At 41.7% G+C, this 22,904-nt stretch overlaps 1 protein-coding gene across 3 annotated transcripts; it reads left to right on the top strand.

Annotated features, from left to right (window-relative positions):
- The first annotated feature begins 3,000 nt into the window (after window positions 1–3,000).
- DDX52 (DExD-box helicase 52) lies at window positions 3,001–18,508 on the top strand. 3 transcript variants are annotated; one of them, XR_012648166.1, is made up of 16 exons: window positions 3,001–3,141; window positions 3,557–3,815; window positions 4,905–5,044; window positions 6,133–6,318; window positions 6,708–6,851; window positions 7,719–7,830; window positions 8,802–8,874; window positions 9,058–9,261; window positions 9,981–10,071; window positions 10,560–10,682; window positions 10,937–11,087; window positions 11,799–11,874; window positions 12,796–12,867; window positions 13,902–13,994; window positions 15,204–15,344; window positions 16,234–18,508. XR_012648166.1 is itself a non-coding variant. In XM_075013953.1 (16 exons), the coding sequence occupies exons 1-15, from the start codon at window positions 3,055–3,057 to the stop codon at window positions 15,286–15,288; spliced, it is 1,896 nt and encodes a 631-aa protein (XP_074870054.1). In that variant the 5' UTR covers window positions 3,001–3,054; the 3' UTR covers window positions 15,289–15,295; window positions 16,234–18,506. The 3 variants fall into 3 exon arrangements, 2 of the variants coding, with proteins under 2 accessions (XP_074870054.1, XP_074870055.1); XM_075013953.1 differs by having other exon boundaries at window positions 15,204–15,295; window positions 16,234–18,506; XM_075013954.1 differs by lacking the exon at window positions 15,204–15,344 and having other exon boundaries at window positions 16,234–18,507.
- Window positions 18,509–22,904: the final 4,396 nt, after the last annotated feature.

Genomic DNA, 22,904 nt, shown 5'->3' with positions numbered 1-22,904 from the left:
ATCTAAATCCCTTTGTAGTCACTTGGGAATCTTCTGGTCTTCCAGTGAGTTTTGGATCAGGCCAGTAGATGAGATACTAGGTGAGATGACAGAGACAACAGAAACAAGGCAACATAGTGATACATTCTCAATCCACCCTAGAGCTGGAGTTGAGAGTGCAATGGCTGACCTAATGTGAGATGTTCATGATAGTTCTCATTGAAATAGCATTTCACACAGCACCATGAGCTGTGGGTGGGCTAGTCACCCAAAGTATGAGATTAGAGTCTGAGATGGTAGGTAGGTAGCCTCACCCACAGCTACATTCTAATTTTCACAAACTGGCTCTATGAAACCTAATGGAAATGTATCTTCTTAATTTGAGAACTATTTGCCTTCCTCAATGCGTAGCCATACGCTAAAAGGCAGCGTTTCTCTCCAGTAGAGCTGATGAGCCAAATTTCCTTGTAAAGTGATTGATAGGAGTGGGGTTGACCTAGCAGTTCTTTGCAACCAGCTAATTATACTGTAAATCAGGAAGATGCTGACATGTGTGAACAAAAAGTTGCTACAGGCGCTTTTGTGCCTCTATTTAAATGAGGGTCTCCTTTAAAATTAGGTTAAACAGTTGTGTAATTAACTTGCCATCAGGGATATATAAAAGAACAAAATGCTCAAATGAGCCCATAAAGATGTTGAACAGTTTTATTACTTGGATCTGGTATTTTTGATTTGTTTAATAATCCGACATAAGTGACTAAAAATGTGTGTGATAGAGACAACAGCATCACAAGTTAAACTCATTGTTTTATCCAATTATTTATATTGCTCTTCCATTATGTGATGCTGTGACACACACATCCAGTTTGCGTACAGGAAAGAGATTGTGTACAGGCCTGGATTCTGCCCTCTGATTTGAAGGGGCACCAGGGTTGAGGAGAGGGAAGATTCAAAAAGCCTCTTTTACCCTCAGAAGCTGCAAGAAAAGGATCCCAGCTCACCCTCTGGATAGCCTACTGGTCTTCAAACAACCGCCGCAACACTCACATCACACATTAAATACTGCTTTGTAAATTTAAGGCATTGTTCCCCAGAGGGAAAAACTATGCATAACCGGCAGAAAGAAACTTTATTTTTCTGATGTGTGCTATTTAGCCTATATGAATCACTGATGATAAAATAAATATAATCATTGTTAGTACAAACAGTGGAGTTACAGTACTGCAAAATGATCCCAACTGAAATCAGGATGCCAATGCTGCAAACTCTGTCCCTGCCCTGAAGAACCTGCAGTCTAGACAAGACAAATGTAGGGTTAAGGAAGAAGGAATATAGCATACGAGCGAACAAAGAGTGATGACTGGCAAACATCTTGTTAGTTTTACATTTTGGGTTTTGTTTGGTTGTTCTTTGCAAATGTTTTAATGAAAGATCTACATTAGATCTTGACTCGTCAGCTCCTACTCCTTGAGAAGTTTGAGAAAGGAACGATATAGAATGTAAGCACTTGCTGGGCCAAAGCCTAGACACCGCAATGTACACAGAAGGATGGAATCTAGTTTCACAGGCATCCATAGTGCCACCAAGTGGTACTAATATTTATGTATGGCAACAGATCATTCGGAATCAAGTCCTACTAGTGACAGAAAGTAAAATTTTAATAGGCTTAAGTATTACAACTTTGTATTTAAAGAATGAAATTTCATTAAGATTTTCAGTCAAAGAGACTCCAGATGCGAAAGGTTCTGTGTGGAGAAGAGTTGCTGTAGTTTGCGAGACTTAATTTAATTCATATATTTAGGTTTTAAAGGTATCACCCTCCCAACTACACAACAGTTTGATGAGACTTAATCTTTCAGTGCATCACTTGAATTAATAGGGTACCATGTTAATACAACATTGCATTGCCACAATAACGACATTTTACATAATAATGTGGTACACTATCATGACATTGTGTTACAAAAGCATCATGATAAAAATAACAGTTGTCAAAATAACTTTTTTTGCAATATGTAACTTGTAGCTGTTACACTGTGAGAAGACCTTTTGATACAATGTGATGTTGTTTTGATGCACTTGTGCTTAACTCCTCTTCCTTACATTCTATTGCTGCTCATCTTGCTGTAACACTTTACTTGCCTGGTCCCACTTTTCACCAATTCATGGATAAAGGTATTTTTCAAGTTGTTCAATAACATCTTATCTGAAAAAGTTCACATGGAGACAGTTACATCCTGATGTAATTCTCTTTTTTAAAGCACACTGGCAGAGTTTTATGTAAGATAAGTGTGCAGGAGGCCACCCAGGTGATATACAGGTACCATTCAGCTGATTAGCAAAGCACCTACAGTTTCTATTGGTGATGCACATCCACACATACCTCAGTGCACAGAATAAAATTTATTCTGTCCATGGATGGAAAAAATGAGAGGGAATCCTGCATGGCGGTTATGTGTGGATACAGAGGTAGTGCACTGAGCACAGCAGCGTGCCATGGGGATACATTGGCTTGCTATAATGACCTGGCATCGTGAGGCAATTTCAATATCATGCCCATGAGAGCCCAACCCCAGCAGGGACACATTGTGGAGGTCAAGTGCCCACTGACTGAGGTCAGCAGTGGTCACCAAAAGCCCCAGCTCCCGCTTGGCTGAGCCAATAACCAGCCACTGGACAAATAAAGGGCAGCCTGACCTGATGATGTGAAGCTACCCTGTGATTGGCTGGCACTACCCCATGATGTTGTAAGGGGATGAAGTAACAGAACGCTGTCCTGCAACGTGTGGCTATGACGCCACTAGCCTGAGCTGACCTCATGTGACGCCATCATGCCGCCTTCAATTCGATCACGTGGTGCCCCGACACCCCGCCATCAGCCGGATCAAGCCATGTGGGCGGGACTCCGAGGGCTGCTAGGAACCCGGAAGGGGGAAGGAACCTTTCCGCCTTGACCGAGCCGGAAGTGACGATTTTCTCCTTCCGGACCCACCTTCGTGGAGCCCTCCGCCGCAGAGCAGGCCGGGTAGGGCTGCGTTTCCGGCTGACGGGCTGAGCAGGGCATGCTGGGTAAAGATGGATGCCTACGGGCTCTTCCGGAAGCTGGGGGCTGGCGCCAGGTTCGATGTGAAGCGCTTCAACGAGGACGCCCGGCGCTTCAAGGTACCATCCCGGTCCGGCTGGCTTCGCTGGTGGGGAGGTTCCCCGCGCCGGCCCTGCTGCGAGCCGCCACCGGGTTCGGCCCGTCCCGTCCAGGACTGGTTTTCTGGCACCCGGAGTCTGGTGCTGGCGCCCGCGTGATAGGCTGGTTGTGGCGCCTTGGTCGATCCCCCGAGGCCCTGGCTCTGAGTCTCGGCTCTGTACCGCCTTGCCAGGGCCTAGCCCCTGATGCCTGTCCAGTTCTGCGTCCCACCGCGATGGTTCCCCCCAGCCACATGCTGGTTGTGGCCTTCTGCCCTTGCTGGCTGTTCTGGCTCCACACTCCTTCCTTGTTGGCCCACAGTGCTTTTAACGGGTCGCGGAACAGTTCGTTCGCTCAGTTATGTGTGATTTTGTGTCTTTTGTTTTTAAATTTCAGGTGGTAAAAGTGAAAGACGCCGAGTTTGGTTCTCCAGAGAGTCTTGACTTTTTTGGAAGCAAAGATGCGAAGCTTCCAAGCCTTCCCGAGAATGGCTTGGGGACGAATGGCTCCAGGAAATCTAAAATAGAGCTACGTGATTCGCATGTGGTTGGGAAAGCAAATGACTCTGAAGAGAAGATAAATGCAGGGATTGCAAGGAAAAGAAAACAAGATCTGGGGAACTTCGAGGGAAAGAAAAGGAAAAGACTGAACCAAGGTAGTGAGATTCTTTTCTGCATAAGAGAGTATGTTCCAGTTGCATACATATCTGACAGACATGAGAAGTTTGGCTTGTACAAACAAGTGTAGGAATCACCAGCCGAAAGAAATTTGGTTATAACTAGTGGTTAGAACAGGGATCTGGGAGGCAGGACTCCTGGGTTCTATTTCCCCCACGCCCCCAGATGTGGTGGTGGTAGTAGCATAGTGGTTAGAGTGGAGAGAGACTGGGCGCCAGGACTTTTAGGTTCTATCCCCCACCCCCACAGGGTAGTGATAGTCTAGTCTAGTGATCAGAGCAGGGGGCTGGGAGCCAGGCACCTGAACAAATTATCAGTCCATTTCTGTAACAAATATGGTATGGCATGTAATAACTATAATCAAATAATATGAGTGAAAGTAGTAGTAGTAGCAGCAGCATCCTTCAGTCTATGTAGACTATGGATCAGGCCCTTCATAGTTCCATTTGGGATCATCATTTGCAGCGTCGACTGTGACTGTGAAAGCTCACACAAGAGTGACAGTCTTTGCTGCATCTGTTGCATGTGTGATGAGTGAAACTATTAGTTATTAAATACATTATTCTTCTAATGTTCAGCTCTTCGTGCATCACTCTCAACTTTCAGATGCTTTTTTTCTTTTTAGATTACAAATTTTTGGGGGTGGGCGGGACAAGCATCCCAGTTATTTTACATGTCCTTACAGTACCAACTGCTCTTGGGGTGTAAACAAATTAATGCAAAAACACACAAATTTACAAGTTAATGAAAAATAGATGCTGGTGTAAATGCAGGCCTTAATTGATCTGTAATGTATTTTTTTTGCTAATAATCTGTGAAAGTTACTAGCTGTGTTCTTGACCAAAAGAGGTTGGAAAAATTTTTCTGGCTGGCGGAATTCACGGCCGATGATGTTATTTTGCAGAATGCAGAACTAATGCTTTGGTGTCTGATTCTGCTTCCATTGGAGGCAATGAGAACATTATCATTTATTTTGTTGGTCTCAAAATCAAGCTCCTACTCTCCACTTCTCTTACTAGATTATTGTGCACTTATTTTTTCTAATGCACATCCATTGAAATTTTTAGACCCTGTTTCAGTCAACTCTGGTGTGGAAAATGATGGGATATTGTGGATGTCGTCTTTGGAAATAAAGTCTAAAGATACAAGAGAAAAGCGAGAAAAGAAAGCTATTGCAGAGAAACTAGAACAAGTCAGACAGCAAAAGGTGAGGCTTGTATATTTGACTACAGCTAAAAATAATTTGTGTGTCTTATACTTTTTTGAGCATGTGCGCTAGAAGTTGTAGTCATTTGTTGCATCTTGTCTTGAGATGGAGTCTGTACAGTATGAAAAAAGAATTGGAAATTGGATCCAAATGTGACTAACTTACCAGTGTCATAAAAAGGAATTTACTTTGGATTAAGTTAATAACTTAGTCTGTGATTGCATATAAAGAGTTACTGAAGTGCTTAAGTTACTATATGGAAGTTGTTGGACCATTTCTATATGTAAATTTAAGCATATGAGTAAGTGTTTACAGGATCAATGTCTTTATGGTTGCATCTACACTGTCCCGCCCTGAAGAGCCAGTTTGCATATCATATGCTTTATTTGCATAATGACAGCCACTCACTGTTCCAGAGGTTCTGTTTTCAGGGGGAAAAGCAGATGAGTAGATGGGGTTCCTTTGGCTGCGGGGATGACAAAGTAGGAAGAAGGGATCTTTCAAAAACACTTCCCCCCCCCCCCACCCCCAAAAGGAACCTCATTTACACAGCTGTGTTTTTCCCCCAAAAACAGCATGTCTGGAAACCAGATCACATGACAGTATGCAAATGACGCACAAGATTTGTAAGTCTGCATCTCATTTGCTTTTGTGATCAGATGCATTTGTATGCCCCTTCCAAAAATGAGGGGCAGTGTAGAGACAGCCTATCTGTAGCATAGCAGATGTTAAAGGGGAAACTTACATGCTGACAATTCTGTAATTTTTCTTCTAGGAAATGATTTTTTAAAAAAAACATTTAAGTGGGAAAACTAGAGTATTTATGTGGGATTTTGAAGAGGCAGCCTGGTGTGGTTGTTAGACTATGGGAATTAGAAGATTGGGGTCCTATTTCAATTCAGATGTGAATTCTCACTGTGAACTTGAACTAGTAACATTTTCACATTGGTAAAATACTACCTCTGCAAAGGTGTTATGAGGCTTAATCCATTTCTCTGAAAATATGCCATTGAAGAAGAAAGTGGCAGCTGTTTTCTGTGCAAAAGTTCATTTCTAACATTGCATAATTTTTACATTTTGCTTTTTAGATAAACCATTTCAGAAATAAACACAAGATTAGTATCCAAGGATCAGATCTCCCTGAACCAATTGCCACATTTGAGCAACTTCAAGCAGAATATAAAATCCAGCCTAAAATAATGCAGAATATTCAAGCTGCTGGCTTCCGGGTCCCTACACCAATTCAGATGCAAGCCATTCCAGTCATGCTTCATGTAATTCTCCTTGTCTTACACTTCTGAAATACAATAAGATGGTATAACCCGGACTGAGAGTTTCCACTGCAGACATAAAAATGTTATGTGAAAGAGAGTAAATATGGTACTGTAGTTTGTAGTCAAATCTTGTGATGGACTTACTAGTGGAAACATCTTTTATTTAACTTCCTCAGGTTCTAAATTTTCCTATTGTTGGAAGACAGTTGAAATGTCACTCACCTTACAATAGGTGAATTGTTATTGTGATAACAGCATAAGATGTTGTAACTTTTTTGCATTTCTTGATAGATATATATATTTTTAAAGTCCAATGTGTAAGCCATATGTTTGTGTTTAATAAAAAACACCAGATGTAACATTTCAGCTTTTTTGTTTTCTATTTGTAGAGTCGGGAACTTCTGGCTTCAGCTCCCACTGGATCAGGAAAGACTTTGGCTTTTAGCATTCCTATTTTAACACATCTGAAACAACCTATGAATAAAGGATTTAGAGCTCTGATCATTTCACCTACCCGAGAGCTTGCTAGTCAGGTAGGGTTTTTTGGTTGTTTTTTTTAAGTTGTCATAAAATAGTTATGTACCATATTTGTAAGTATTTCTGTTCTGATTCAGAAAAACAGAGGCTTGGGGGATGTGTTTTCCTTTCCTACTCTTAAACTTTATTCTGATAAAGGTGTAGATGAAAGAATGTTTAAAGAAATGTCTGTCTTCTGTGAAATGCCTACTATGCCTTCTGGTATCATGAAATGTAACAACGTGGTTAGAACAGGAAATTGGGACTCAAGAAACCTGGGTCTTATTTTAAAATTCAGTTAAAACTTTTAGCGCTTATGAACAGTGTTCCCTCTAATTTTTTTCATCTGAGTGGAATAAATTTTGTTGTGCACCACCAATAGAAACACATGGTGCCGGCTGTGGGCACTCTGCTAATCACTTGGGCAGCATTTTAATCTTTTCTGGACAGTCGCCCAAGCGCTCAGCTTACAGGGACCATTGCTTGCGGACATTGGTCCTGCGTATGAGCACAAGTGCTCATAATATGACCATATTTTTCTATATTTGAAGCAAAAATATCCTTTAAGTCTTCACTTTAAGTCAAGTAATCAGTTGTTTTGTGTGTATGGACTTCGGTTTTATATGAGTTGGGGTTTTGTGTATGTAGTGAGAGCAAACTCTTGGGTCACACCCTGGTTTGCAGAACTGTATGGAGAATTTTGTGCAAGTGAATAATTCATGCTGGTATTGGTAACCTAAGTTTTGTGATGTCAAAAACAAGTTTTTGTTTTTTCCCACCTAAAATACGAGTGTTTTTTGAAACTGTGTATGTCTTACCAAAAACCTAGAGAGGGCATGTGTCTTTGTTGTAATTTCAAACATATGTATTGTTGTGTATTTCAGACCCACCGAGAGCTAGTAAAGCTGTCTGAGGGGACTGGATTCAGAATACATATGATCCATAAAGCCAGTGAAGCAATCAAGAAGTTTGGGCCCAATTCATCTCAGAAATTTGGTAACCCTTCTAAAGACTGCATAGGGGTTCTCTGAAGCCTTTGAAACCTAGAACACAGTTTTTAATTGGTATATGTATCAGAGAGGTATCTGTGTTAGTCTGTATCTGCAAAAACAACGAGAAGTCCTGTGGTACCTTGTAGACTAACAGATTTCTTTTTTTTTTTTTTTGGAGCATAAGCTTTCATGGACAGAGACCCACTTTGGCAGATGTATTTATTGAATGCATCTGATGAAGTGTATCTCTGCCCACAAGAGCTTATGCTCCAGAAAAAATCTGTTAGTCTATAAGGTGTCATTGGACTTGTTGTTGTTTTTAATGGATCTATGATGTAACAGGTTAGCATGTGCCCTCAAAGTCCTGTAGTCGCTTCTGTGAATACAACCTCATTTGAAACAAGATGTTAAAAGAGGCGGAGGAGAAATAGCTCCAGAAATTAAGAAGGTGAGAACCACCACTGTCATACAAAACAAATGCTACTAATGGGTGGGGACGTGAAAATAAGCACTGTGATAACTGGTTGTGCTGTGTCAGTTGTTGAAATACAGGCATGTCACTTAGTTGCTTATAGAAAGGAGAGTGACAACCACTTCAGTGCCTTGTGGTGACTTATTCATGCGGAGTCCTTGAGCTCTGCTGTTGGAATCTTCCCCAGCTCATGGTGCAAAATATAGCAACTTAACCAGAATTAACATCTACAATCGAGTGAAAGGTAACAAATCCTCTCACACTCTTGTATGTATTTAAATACGTAAATATGAAGAGCTCCATTTTCTCAGGTGAGGTTATCAGAAACATAGGGAAAAGAAACAGAAGGACTTGCCCAAGCCCTTTCAACAAATCACTGTTGGTCAGGGATCAGCGTTCCTAGATCCAAGTCTGTGCTCAGATCAGTAGACAATGCTGCATATATTTTAATGTGCTTTTTCCCCCTTTGGTTTCTCTTTAACATTGTTTTGCTTTTTCTGTAGATATACTCGTAACGACTCCAAACAGACTCATTTATTTGTTGAAACAAGATCCTCCAGTTATAGATTTGACAAGGTATGAATAGGGTTTTCTTAAATTCATTTTTTGCTAATGGCTTTGTTGGGGTCTCTGAACAAGTGCTAAATCTCTGTATGCCTTAATTTTAAACCTATGTCCTTTTAGGGCTTGAACTTTTTCTCCCCTATAAGCTATTGCCAAAGAACAAAAATATCTTTTTTTTTTTTTTTTTTTTCCTAGAGTTGAATGGTTGGTAGTTGATGAGTCAGACAAACTATTTGAAGATGGGAAGACTGGGTTCAGAGACCAGTTAGCCTCCATCTTCCTGGCATGCACATCTCATGTTGTGAAAAGAGCGTTATTCAGTGCTACCTTCGCATATGATGTAGAGCAGTGGTGCAAACTCAACCTGGACAATGTCATTTTGGTGTCTGTGGGAGCACGGTAAGTGTGCAGTTATTGATTGGGGGCGGCGGACGGGCTGAGCGGCTGTGTTGTGAGATCTCCTGTTCAGCCAGCTGTTTCTCTGACCACATAGGGTCCAGCTGCTTGCATCTGCCTCCCATTTAGTTGTATATTCACCTAGTGCCACAGTTTGTCAGATTAAGGATCAGGTCTGCATGGCAGTACTATGCATGTATAGGTCCTTTTTTTATGCAACAGGGTATGGTGCTGTTCTGTTCTGGGTATTTATTAGCCGAAAGTAGGGAGAGTAATTTTGAGAAGGATGATGTACTGGAAAAATTACTGCATATTTTGCATGGTAAATAGTCTGAGGGATAGCCTAGGTTAGTCTATTGCTTTATAAATAACAAGCAATGCTGTGGCACCTGGGAGATTAACAAATTTATTAGGTTATGAGCTTTCATGGGTAAAACCCACTTCTTTCATCTGAGGAAGTAGGTTTTACCCAGGAAAGCTCATGACCTAATACATTTGTTAGTCTCTAACATGCCATGAGATGGCTTGTTAATTGTATCCTGAAGCATTTCTTTCTCCGTAGTTGCATCTGATGAAGTGGTTCTCTGCTCACGAAAGCTTGTGCTGCAATAAATCTGCTCGTGCCACAGGACTTCACATCTGCTTTTTTTCTGTAATAAACTTCTTATAGTTGTAAGACCTGAACAATGACTTATTTCTGTGCTGTTTGATTTTGGTTTCAGAAACTCTGCTGCTGAGACAGTAAGTCAAGAGCTCTTATTTGTTGGCTCAGAGACAGGAAAACTACTGGCAATGAGAGACCTTGTTAAAAAGGTAGTTATGAGTGACTGAGCATCTTCCTCTTTTGCTTGTTTACTTACAGATTCCTCTGCTGTGCAAAATGTGCTGTATTGCAAGAAGAGCGAGTGGGCCTGCCTATTAAAATGAGGTCGTCTTCGTAGTTTGGTCTCCGTTTTTTAACCCGCACTTAAGTGAAATAGAGACACAATTTGCACAGTTCATTGACGACAAAAATTACATTTTCGTGGAAAATTTTGTTTACGTATAGCAGCTCAGATGTTTCTTCCAGACTGAAAAACAGTGTGGCTTTCTATGAAGCTAACTTAGTTCTCATACCATAAACCAACTCTGTCTCAGAATCTGGCCTCGGAAGAGTTTGGTGGTCACAAATCACCTTCTGAAATGTAAACTGTGCAGACTAATTAAATCTTTGGCAGCACAGTACTGAAGTTTAACTGAGATGGGCAAAGGATATGTAAGCAGAAACCTTGGGACCCTCACACAAGCTTGGTCTCTTGCAGGGTTTCACGCCTCCAGTCCTTGTTTTTGTGCAGTCCATTGACAGGGCGAAAGAGCTCTTCCATGAGCTCATTTATGAAGGGATCAACGTGGATGTCATCCATGCAGACAAAACTCAGCTACAGGTAGGAGTCCATCAATATAGTTGTTTTTTTACAGAAGCTTTCTAGGGAGCACATTGTACGTGTTGCAGTGTTAGAAAATAGAGCATCCATCTTCAGTAGTTGTGTGATAAAGGGTCTCTTGTCATTACTAGAGTCTTTAGTTTGAAGTAAAGTTGAGAATTGGGCTTATTGTTTAATATAATGTTGGCAGATATCCATACACAAACCCAAATTTGCTAGTTAGTAAGTCACTTATACAATTTTTGTTTTACCAGAGAGATAATGTAGTACACAGTTTCAGAGCTGGGAAGATTTGGGTGCTCATCTGCACAGCCTTGCTAGCACGAGGGATTGACTTCAAAGGTGTGAATATGGTCATTAACTATGACTTCCCAACCAGTGCTGTGGAATACATCCATAGGATAGGTGAGTTCTTTGACAAAGTAGAATGTGTGGATTCGTTCTCTCTTGGTATTTCTATACTTATGTGAAGATAACACTCCTGAGGCTGATGTTCAGGGGTTTGATTTAGTGTGTCTAATACGGGTACGCTAAATCAGACTTTAACGGTGTGCCCATCAACTCTCGTACTCCTGGTGGTCATGAGGAGCAAGGGAAGTTGACAGGGGAGTTTCTCCCATCAGCCTCCTGCAGTGGGGTCATGCCAGAAATTTGACATGAAGGGCATTAACTCCAGCTACACGATTCTCATAGGTGGAGTTGTATATTTTAAGTTGAATTTCTTTTGAAGTGTAGACCTGCCCTGTGTTAGCTTTTGAATGAAAGCATCATCTGGTGTTCAGAAATCTTGGCATCACTCTTGGATTACCCCAATTCCAATACTAACTTTCACATCATTTAATCTACCTCATGTACGGGTTCACTGTACTGGGTTTCTGACCTACCTTCCAGAGGTATTCTGATCCTTAAATCTTGTTTGTGAAACGTTTTTTGATCCTTTATCATTGCAACTCATTGCTCTTGCTCATTATGAACTGCATGGCTGAGTGAAAACTACTGGGTCATATGTTGGCAAACTGCATTTGGTCATAGTCGGGGGGAAGAACTACTTCATTAAGCTGTTGGAAAATATTAAAATAAAACTCTTAACTTGCTCGCTTGACTGGTCTTTGGCAGGTCGTACTGGAAGAGCGGGACACACAGGAAAAGCAGTTACTTTTTTTACTGAAGACGATAAACCTTTATTACGAAGGTAAATTGGGAAAAGCGATGGTGACGCTCTTTATATTTCACTCCCAAGTTGCTGGATTCTTTCTCAGGACAAACAATTGCCAAAGGGTTGTGTGTTTGGTATTAGGTTCCTCAGCCCAGCATAACACTTTTATAGTCTCGAGTCCACTCCAAAATATTTAAAAACTGCCTAAGTGCAAGGCTTTCATTCTCTGTTCTCTATGCTTTGGGACTACTACATAATCTTGCCTCAGATTACCCTTAACTATGGGAAGCTTAATCTTGCTGCATTTTGTGGATGCACTGATAGAGAATTCCATGTCCTCTCTCTTGCTGGACTCCAACCCAATTATGACAGTACAAGGGACTGATATAATAACACGGCTGTTTATAAGTGTTTAGTGTGAAGTGTCAGAGCTCACTAGCAGAATTTGTAACCATTTGACTTTTGAATAGAGGTCAGGACATTGCAATTCTCCTGGTCTGCTGTGCATGGAGTGAGTGATGTTTCTTGATCCTACTAGGCCTCTGACCGTACATTGTCAAGTAACACTCCTGATATGTTTTATTCCCCCACCTAGAAGTCTCTGTATCCTGCAATGGTTTTGAAACTATAGTTCTAGTTTCATGCCTCAGCCAACTGTTGTCCATCATTTAAATATCTTTGGCAAAACTTTCCTTTTGGCTTCTTATTACCCCAATCGTTTACTTATTACGGTTACTACACTAATGCAATTTTAGTTTCAGTTCAATACAAGCCAATGAACTTGATGTTTATTATCGTCCATACCAATTTTTTTTGTTTTCTTCAAACTTTCTCTTTTGATTGCAGATGAGAAATAGTATAACTGTTTCCTAGAAATCATCATCCCCATTAAATATCTATCTATCCAGTCAGGAATTCAAGGTTTTATTTAATATTTTCCCTTCCTCTCTCTTCCAGTGTAGCCAATGTTATTCAGAGGGCTGGCTGTCCTGTGCCAGAGTATATAAAAGCCTTCCACAAACTCCAAAGGTAAGGTTGCTCTAGGTTTCTTTCCAGTTTGTGTATCATTTGAGATTAGGAAATTTGCAAGCAGTCTGTTAGATGTTGCTCTTTCTGTGTTGTTGCTTTCAGCTTCTCCCCATATGTATTGTCCAAATTAATAGTCCAAATTTTTATTAAGGGTAATTAAAATGGAGAGGGTGGAGTGGCGAGTTTTTAATGTGGGCCACTTGTCTGCATCAACAGATGTCAACAAAACATGTTAGTAAGCGTAATTACATTGTATTGTGTATATGAAAGCAGGATGGGAGAGACTTCAAAAATTGAACTCTAAATTACTAAAGAGGTTAACAAATCTAATACAGATGTTTTTCATTTTTAAGTTGAATTATTACATTGGACAGTTGTCCTCTGTGGACAGAGAGAGACAAAACAAGGAATGTTTTGCTGTAAAGGAACATGGCTTTAGTTTTTTTGACTATTTTATATGCTTACAATTGGACAAATTTGTAGCTGCACCTTTAGAAATAAAAATAGCTCTTACCAGAGTACTTTTAAGAGAGCACTCTCCTTAAATTCTATAAAAACTAGTTACCTCCTTTAAGAACCTGATACTGCAGTGAGCATTGGGTAGTGGCACTCATTGCAGGATCAAAGCCCTGATGAGTATAAAATCCTGGAGGACTGCCAGCCTCTAACACTGTCCAACTGCTAAAATTGTTTCTGGAAATTTGTAGAAATTTTCAGTGTCTTTTGTGTCTGACCATTTTGAATGCACAGCTAGAAATTTGTTCTTGAATCTTTCGCATGTTTCAACACTGCATGATATTTTTCAAACCTATTTAAAATAAAGCTGGGCTTAATTGTCCAGCCACTCAGTGACCAGGACAAAGAAGGGGAATCTCCAAAAGAGAGAGCTGGTTGAATTGTTAAATCCTATGAATAAACCATCTATACAAAATTTACGTTAATAATTGGAAGATCGGAATGCATTGTAAGTATCTAGCATGTTAACTTCAATTATGGAGCTTGCTTAATCTTACTATCTTAAATGCCACATGCAGCAAACAAAAGAAGAAGCTGATTAAGAAACCATTGGAAAGAGAGCATATTCGTACCACTCCTCAGTACTTACTACAAAAAACAAAGAAGAAAAAGTAAGTGGTTTCTTTCAAAAGGCACTGAAGGATAATGTTTTTGTTTACTAACATGGGGAGAGTGAACTTTGCATTTAAAAAAAAAAAGTATGCAAATTTACTTTGTACTTGGGCAACTCCATTGCAAGTTCTAGAGACACATTATTCACAAGATATGTCCAGTGATGCCATGCGTGGGGTAAGCTTCCCCATGTTGCCCTGCCAATGTGCTTCACATCTGATGTGAATGAATCACCTCTGGTCCAAGATCTATAGCCAGTCCTAGACTTCTCTGTTGAGGTAGCTAGTAAAGGTGCCAGTTTATGGTGGTGACTCTTAGTATATTTGTGTACTCACTGGAAACCAGATTGAGGCCACCACTTCCTTTTACATCCCATCAAACCACTAATGGATAGTAGCAATTCAGCTTATTATGAAACTGAGTTGAATTTGAACATGTGACCTTGAAGTATGGCTCCCCGGACAAACTGTTCAGTTATTTCTATACTTACCAGGAATGTCGATGGCTGCGACACAATTTTGGGTACACCAGTTGCGTACCTGTAATCAATTTTGCAGCTGTTGACCTTGGTCCCCGTCTTCACTGCAGAATGTCAATGGGAGCTCTCCTCCTGCTCACACTCCTTAATCCTTGTGGCTTGAAAGGAGTTCTGGGTTCAACATTCCCTGGCTGGGGATCTGCACCCCTGCTGGCTCCCAGCTGTGAGGCTGCGCCCAGCTGGTGAAACACCAGGAGCCCCATGTTGGGGAGCAGCTGGGGCATGGAGCCCCACCAGCTGCCCCAGCCACAGGGAACCTGACGGGGGCCAGGGAACCCCAGCTGCCTCCAATTAATCACAATTAATTTTTTAATCACCTGACAGCCCTCCTGCAAATGATGGATGTTTAAGTGATAAAGGTATAAACTCATACCTAGTTTTAGAACCATGTGAAGACTGGGTTATTAATCTGCCATGTACACAAAAAGGGACTTGAATCAGTCTTCACGGTTGACTGTCTTTGGTCATTAAGGCCCTGCATTGCATTAGTGATTAAATACTTCTGAAGATTGTTGCTCTTAATGATTGTTTCATGTTTAGTGGACTGGCTGTTAAAGTTTGCAATGTATGTAGGCAAAAGGCATCGATAACAGGAGACTAATGAATGATTCAGATACATGGTTCATTCTTCAAGCATAAGTATGTCTGGATGCTTTTTTTTCTTTCTTAGGAAAATTACTCAGAAAAATATTAAAGAAAAGAAACTCCAAAAGACAAAAAAAGACTCTCAATTACACACTGCTCCAGAAAGTTGACTACATGGTATGAAACATCCTGACAAACTGAGTTGATACCACCACCTATGGCATGGGTGGGCTATAATTTTTGATGGGGGATTACTCTAAGAGTTTGGAAAATGGTCAAGGGTTGCTCTCTTCCATGATAGTAATGAAGGAGGTTGCGGGGCTTGGGATGGGGGTTGGTTACAGAAGGGATCTTGGAGTAAGGAGTTGCAGTGCAGGGATTCTGGGAGGGAGTTTAGGTGAAGGAGGTGGTTGTGACCTGGGGTAGGGGGCTGGAGTGCAGGGATTTGGGTTGTGACCTAGAGCAGGAAGGATTTTTTGACCTGGGGCAGGGGTCTGGCGTGCAGGACGGAGGACAGGGGTTTGGGCTGTGATGGAGGGAATGAAGGGTGTTGTGATGTGGGACAGGTTTGGGGTGCAGGGTCTGGGAGGTGATGTGGGAGCAAAGGGATTGGGTTATGCGGGGTAAGGCTTGGGGGAAGGGACATTGTGGGATGCCAGAGGCAGGTTCTGGGCAGGACACTTACCTGGGTGACTCCCAGCCTGCAGCCTAGCTGATTCTCAGGCAGGCTGACTGCCTGCCTGGCCATGCCAGGGTCCATGTGCTTGCTGACTAGCTCAAAGTCTGAGGGAATGGAAGGGGTGCTTTGCTTGCTGCCTGTGCTTCAAACAAGAAGCTTCCATTAGCTGGTTTCTGGCCAGAAACCAGCCAATGGGATTGGGCAGGGGCAGCAAGTGAAACTCTCCCACCCCTCCCTCCCCCCGCCGGCCCCTGCAGCCATTTTTCTGAGCAGTGTGTAGAGGTGGAGCGGGCATGAGCCTGCCTGAGGCTCCCTGCTTGGCCATATTTTACTCAGCCCTGACCTTTGAGAATCTTAGACATGGAAAATGTAAGATGGCAGCAAAGCGTTGGGGAAAGACTGATCACTCACTGCCAACATTTCTTCCCTTTTTCAGCTATGTTTAGTGTTAACATAAGAAAATCCTTAATGGAACGCTGGTGGAGGAAGTCCATGAGAGTGCTTCTTATAGAAGCACGAGAGCATGCTCCTGGAATGAAATACCCCAAGCTTCTGAGCAGCGGCTCACAAACATCATCTACTTGGGTTACAAGTGTGGTGTAATTCATTGTTGTTTCCTGAGAACACACTTGCTTCTAGACCGACACATCTAACTTCCACACATATTCTGATGTTATGTCTAAGGGCGGGGGGGGTCAGATTTGAAAGATCAGAGTGTGTACACAAACTTTATTATTATTCTGGGTAAGGATAGCTGTTGAAGATTTCTTTAAACACATTGCTTCTGTTCATGTCATGCACAGGATAGACTTCGAAGACCCAGTCTTAAAACTATATTGACTTTTTTGGCATCCATTAGAAATGGATCCATGGCATCACTCGCAGAATTGGAATGGGAATCATATCAAGCAAATGTAAAAACCCACCCATTTAGCTTTATTGTAGAGGTAAATTAAACCTCAAAATAGAAAAAAAACAGGATTTTCACAAGGAGAGTTCTAAGACAAAGATTCTCCAGTCTGTTCATGTGTCCTTTGCGGAACAAATATGCAGATGATGTTTCTTTGATTTGCTACCTAAGAAAAGGAACACACTTTATTCTCCCCTCTCTTTACTTGTTAAACGTTCTTTGTCCATACTCAGTTTCCTTACCAGGTTCTGGTAGTTCTAACAGTCTTCTGATTCTTCACAAGGATAATCCTTTCATGTATCACTGTCCTTGATATTAGATAATTCTGTTGAAATACTCTGCAAGAGTTTCAACTCCTTGAGGCTTTGTCACTGTTAATCCATGTTGTAAATGGATCCCATTCATGCATAAATTATCTACTGTAGGCTGCTGCTGATTTTTTTTCTGTTGAGGTCTGCAGCCATTTTCTAAGATAACTTTTTTAAAGTAAGACAATAAAGCTTATTTCCAAGTTAGGGTCAGATTGCATTACTTTTCATGCATCAGTTATATGAGGTCTGTAATATAATGCGTTTAAGAGGGATTGTGTATAACGTCATATTGTGTCCTGAATTGTCATGTACACCTATCACCCCGGAGGTTTCCACATTGCAATAATTTCCAGTCCCTACTAAAAGTTATAGGGGGGCTTAAGACTCTCAAAAATACCAACAGATGCCAGCTGGAGGGAACGTTTTTTTGATGGGAAGTGTTTGGCAATCTCACATAGAAAGGTTACCACCACTTGCTTATAATAGCATTACTAAATTTTAACTGTTCATGTACTATTGGTGTGGTGCTTGCTGTGGAATGGCGCTAACAGGACAAGAATCTCTCTAGTCTTACAGGGTATCATGGGATCATTAATGTCCATGCACGGCAGCGTTTTATTTTTTCAAGGCAGGTTTCAGGGACCTGCATGAAACTGTTTTCAGCTGCTCTACCAGGAAAGAGGTCTGAGTTTTGAATATGTGGTTTCTGAAAGTCTCAAAAGTACAACAAACACTAGAACACTAAGCAACTGAAGTCGCTGTGTATCCTGCAGTAGGTACTATTACATAAAGTGTTGTTGGATTATGATCTAATCTTTTTATGGTCTTTATAACTCGCATATCACAAATAGGAAGAGTCTTGAATTTTCATGCTTCCTGATATGTCTCAGCAGGCTTCTTGCTGATCTCATGGAGAAAAATGAGCTACTGTTGCATTGTTAGCTAGCAGCTCACAATTGACCTGATTACAAAGTGCTGAAGTTAAAATACTTCTTCGCTTTAGCCAGACTCAGCTAATGTGTAGAGAGGTACAGTAATTCTCCTGCTGCACTCTGGAGATGGGGTGAGTTGACTGTACAATGACTGCTGCTTTTCATGGTACTGGGAGAGGACAGTGGCAATATTGAGATGCATCTGGGGCAGGCTATGAGCTGCGTATCAGTTTTCTTCACCTGTTTTGCTAAGAGGATATGAGTTTGAGGAGAGTCATATGCTGTATCAAGTCGACTTTTTTCTAAAAAAAAGGACTAATCTTAAATGTAAATTATGCACTGCGAATATCAAAGGTGGGAAAATTGTAATGTGTAAGATAATTGCTATCTTTGAGTCCATGGTGATGTGTATCAAACTTGAAAATAAGCATCTGCTCCAATCTTGCCAATAGAGACCAAAAACTTCAAGATCTTTATCAGGCAGTTGTACAACTTTACCTGCCAGGAGGAGCAAAGAAACGTTTGGACAGGGCCAGACAAATACCCAGAAACCAGGTATTTCTAGATAAACTGAAGAAGGTTAAAAACAGAACACTGCTTGTCATCACCTATAGCCCCCAACTCAAACCCCTCCAGCACCTTATTGACAATCTACAAACCTATACTAGAATATGATGCTGCACTCTGAGGCCCTGGGTGACAGGCCTGTTCTTTCCTACAGACAGCCACCCAACTTCAGGAAGGTTCTCACTAGCAGCCACATGCCACACCAGAGAAATGCTAATCCTGAAACCTTTCCTTGCAGCAAACTCCAACTTTGCCAACAAACCCCTTGCCAACTTTATCCACATATTTACACTAGAGATAACATCACTGGATCTACCCATGTCAGTTGTACGATCAGGGGCTGATATTCCTTCACTTCCACTACTGTGATACATACCATCATGTGGGAGCATTGCCCCTCTTCCATGTATATTGGACAAACTGGACAATCACTCCTCCAAAGAATGAATGGACACAAATGAGACATTAGGAATCTGAATATACACAAAACGGTAAATGAGCATTTCAAGTTGGCAGGACAGATTATTCAACATTTAATGGTGTGCATTTTAAAACAAAGATTTTAACATCACATTACAAAAGGAGATACCTGAATTGGAATTTTATTTTCAAGTTTGATACCCATCACCATGGGTTCAACAAAGATAGCAATTATCTTACACATTACAAGGACAATTTCCCCACCGTTTACATATGCAGTGACTACAGGCATCCCATTTAACAGACACTTGGGCTGTGTCTGCACTAGCCCCAAACTTCGAAATGGCCATGTAAATTCCCATCTGCTCACAGGAATAAGGGGACTTCGAAGTAGCTGGGGTCCTTTCGAAAAGGAGCCCCATCGGGACGAGCCGCGTCAATTTCGAAGTGCCGTGGCCACCCGCATGCTAATGAGGCGCTGAATATGTATTTCAGCGCTTCATCAGTAAACATCGAAATGGCCATGTCGAAGTTTGGTGCTAGTGCAGACATAGCCTTGCAGAGGCTTTTTTTCCTCTTCCCTCCCACCCCCCGTTCTTCCCTCCTGTCTAGCTGATTTCTCAGTTTTTTTTCTTTCAATTTTTCTCTTAAAATTCTTTGTCTCTCAGTTATCAGTTAGTCCCCAGATCTGGAGAAGTGGGTCTGTCCCATGAAAGCTCTTCACCTAATAAATAATATTGTTAGTCTTTAAAGTGCTACAGCACTGCCTTTTTTGTTTTGAGAAGATGTCCTGTTTAGCGTAGTGCTCCTGGAGTATCACAACAGATTTTGTTTACTGAATATTAAGGTGGCTTTCAGAAACCCTGGACAGGAGCTTTACAAGAATCGGAGGGGTAGCCGTGTTAGTCTGGATCTGTAACAGCAACGAAGGGTCCTGTGGCACCTTATAGACTAACAGAAAAGTTTTGAGCATGAGCTTTCGTGAGCACAGACTCACTTCATCAGATGCTTCATCAGATCCAGCATCTGATGAAGTGAGTCTGTGCTCACGAAAGCTCATGCTCAAGAGATTTACAGTTACTGATCTTGCATTTCTTGATATCTCCTGATATCATCGGATTTCAAAGCATTTTACAAACACTTTTACAATATCTAAATTCATGTAGATTAGATAAGTGCACCCATTTTACAGAAGGGGAAATTGGCCCAATGAGACTGATGTGGTTATGATTGCACGACAGTGTAACAGAAACCATTTCGTCTGCAGCCCGATACCTTGTCTTAACTATTTAAACTACCCACACTCCCATTCTAAATGAGTGCTGCTTAGTCCATGCTTTTTAGGTCTTAGCTTGAGATTGGCAGTTCAGTGTTTGAACTAGCAATGAGTAAAAAATGAATATGAATAATAGTCTGCAACCTACTTACACGTTGGTTTAACTTATGTGAATAAGGGCACATATCAGTAACAGTGCTGCTGAAAGTTGTACCCAAAGCTTTCCTTTTACTCAAGTAGTTTGACACAAAAAAATCAGATTGGCATCTTAGAAGAAACTGAGTAAGAATGATTATATTTGAGTTTTAAATATTATTTTAATACAAGTACATTATAAATGTCTAATATGATGACAGAGTTTATTCTTGTTGCTAAACTTCAATTATTCAAAAAACCTCACCTATTAGGTAGAACATTCTTTTTACTGAAACTTTTTCAATGACCTCCATGACAGTTGGAGAATTGCAGTTGTCTTGTGTTAGGCCCCAGTGCTGTAAACACCCACTTAAAGTGTCTTAGTGTAGAACTATGCATACACTAAGTGGAGCATGGGCATGAGTGTTTGTAGGCCTTGGAGCCTTCGCATATAAATATTGAAGTCTGTGCGTCCCTAAATGGGTCGTGGACTATCCTTACCTCAGTCAAATGGTATGCATTTATACACTTGCAAATATATTTTTGAAATACAGGTTGATGACTGTGAAACATTAAAACCATAAAATGAACATGGTATAATTTTTCTGTATAAATAGTAACACTAGCAATAATTTAATTACCTCAGGTCAGTGTGGCAAATTGGTGGGAAAGTGGATGTTAGAAGCTTTGAAGAGCAGTTGACATAAACAGAGGGAGTTAATGGGAATTCTTTGTAATATGACTATGCCAAGTTAACTAAAAAGCGCGTAGATCAAGATTAGGGCAGCCATGATATATAGGTCAAAATCCTGGCCAATGAGGAAGAGAGAACTACTACTTTACACTGCCCCACTGTTCCAGGGTAAGATGATATCTGATAGACTACACACTGAAAAATAAGAGCTATGATGCAGATACCATCATGAATAATTTGAAGACGTATCTGCTAATGTGGCGGTTATGAGAAATGCAAGATATGGGAAATGTTGGTCAGAGAGCCCAGGAGCCAATTGGCCTGGGACAAAGACCAAAAGGAAAACCTATAGCAAGGTGATTTGAGATGCTGAAGGAGGATATGAACAAGTATGTCAGCTTGGAAGGTGCACTTGGTAAAAATGCTTGAAGAACAAGAAATGATGACCCAGAATGATGGTACACGGAGAAGGCAAAGGAGCTAATAATCCCTAGGATGGACTCTAAGATGGGGTTTTGAACCATTTTTCGTTTGCAGACCCTTACATGTTTTTGAATGGAGGTGCAAGCTCCTTTGGAAAAACTTACCTCAAGTCTCCAACCCCAAAGCCCATGGACCAAAGATTTAAAATCACTGCTCTAGGACAATCCTACCCCCTGCACACATGCCCCTTCACTCCCAAATCAGGTGGTATAATTGTGTCTGGTCTCTTTAAGGTCACATGTATCTCAGTTACCCTTAGGTGTGTAGTCTCTACAGGGTATCTGTAAGGTACTCATATGGTTGCATGGGGGGCGTTAAATGCGTGACTTGTGTAGGATGCTTATAGGGTCACAGATATCCCATGCCCAAGGCAGGATGTGTTTTTCTATAGGTTGGCTCTAGGGTGCCTATATGGTCACCTATCTCCCATGCCCAGGGCAGTGTTTTGTTTTGTTTTTTTTCTGTAGGATCTCTGCAGGATTCATATAGGGTGTCTTACCCCATGCCCTGGCATGTGGGGTTTTTTTTGTAGGGTACCTATACAGTCACAGATAACCAATTGCCAAGGCAGTACGGGTTTTGATAGGATCTCTGAATGGTACCAATAGCGTCAGGGGGGCGATCCATAGTCTATGTGGACTGAAGGATGCCTACTACTACTACCTATTTCACCCCCCATGCAGTGTGGAGTTTCCTATAGGTCTCTTTTTAGGGTGTCTATAGGGACACCAATTCCTCGTGTCCAAGGCATTGGGTTTTTGGTAGGGTCTCTGTAGGATGTCTATAGGTGACCCATCCCCAGGGCAGTGGGCTTTTTGGCAGGGTCTGTGGAGGGTGTATATAGTGTCACCCATCCCCAGGGCAGTGGGTTTTTTGAAGGATGTCTATAGGTGACTCATCCCCAGGGCAGTGTGGGTTTTTGGTAGGGTTGCAGTAGGGTGTCTATAGGTGACCCATCCCCAGGGCAGTGGGTTTTTGGTAGGGTCTCTGTAGGGTGTCTATAGGTGACCCACCCCCAGGGCAGTGGGTTTTTGGTAGGGTCTCTGTAGGGTGTCTATAGGTGACCCATCCCCAGGGCAGTGGGTTTTTGGTAGGGTCTCTGTAGGGTGTCCATGGGTGACCCACCCCCAGGGCAGTGGGTTTTTGGTAGGGTCTCTGTAGGGTGTCCATAGGTGACCCAGCCCCAGGGCGGTGGGTTTTTGGTAGGGTCTCTGTAGGGTGTCTATAGGTGACCCAGCCCCAGGGCGGTGGGTTTTTGGTAGGGTCTCTGTAGGGTGTCCATGGGTGACCCATCCCCAGGGCGGTGTGGGTGTGGGTGCCTACAGGATCTGCTACCGGCCGCCGGCTCGGAGGGGGCGGGCAGCCAGGCCGTTCGGCCC

This window comes from Carettochelys insculpta, chromosome 19 (assembly GCF_033958435.1).
Source record: "Carettochelys insculpta isolate YL-2023 chromosome 19, ASM3395843v1, whole genome shotgun sequence".
NCBI classification, from domain to species: Eukaryota; Metazoa; Chordata; order Testudines; family Carettochelyidae; genus Carettochelys; species Carettochelys insculpta.
Note: the sequence above shows the minus strand (reverse complement) of the source record. Positions and strands in the feature narration are given on the sequence as shown.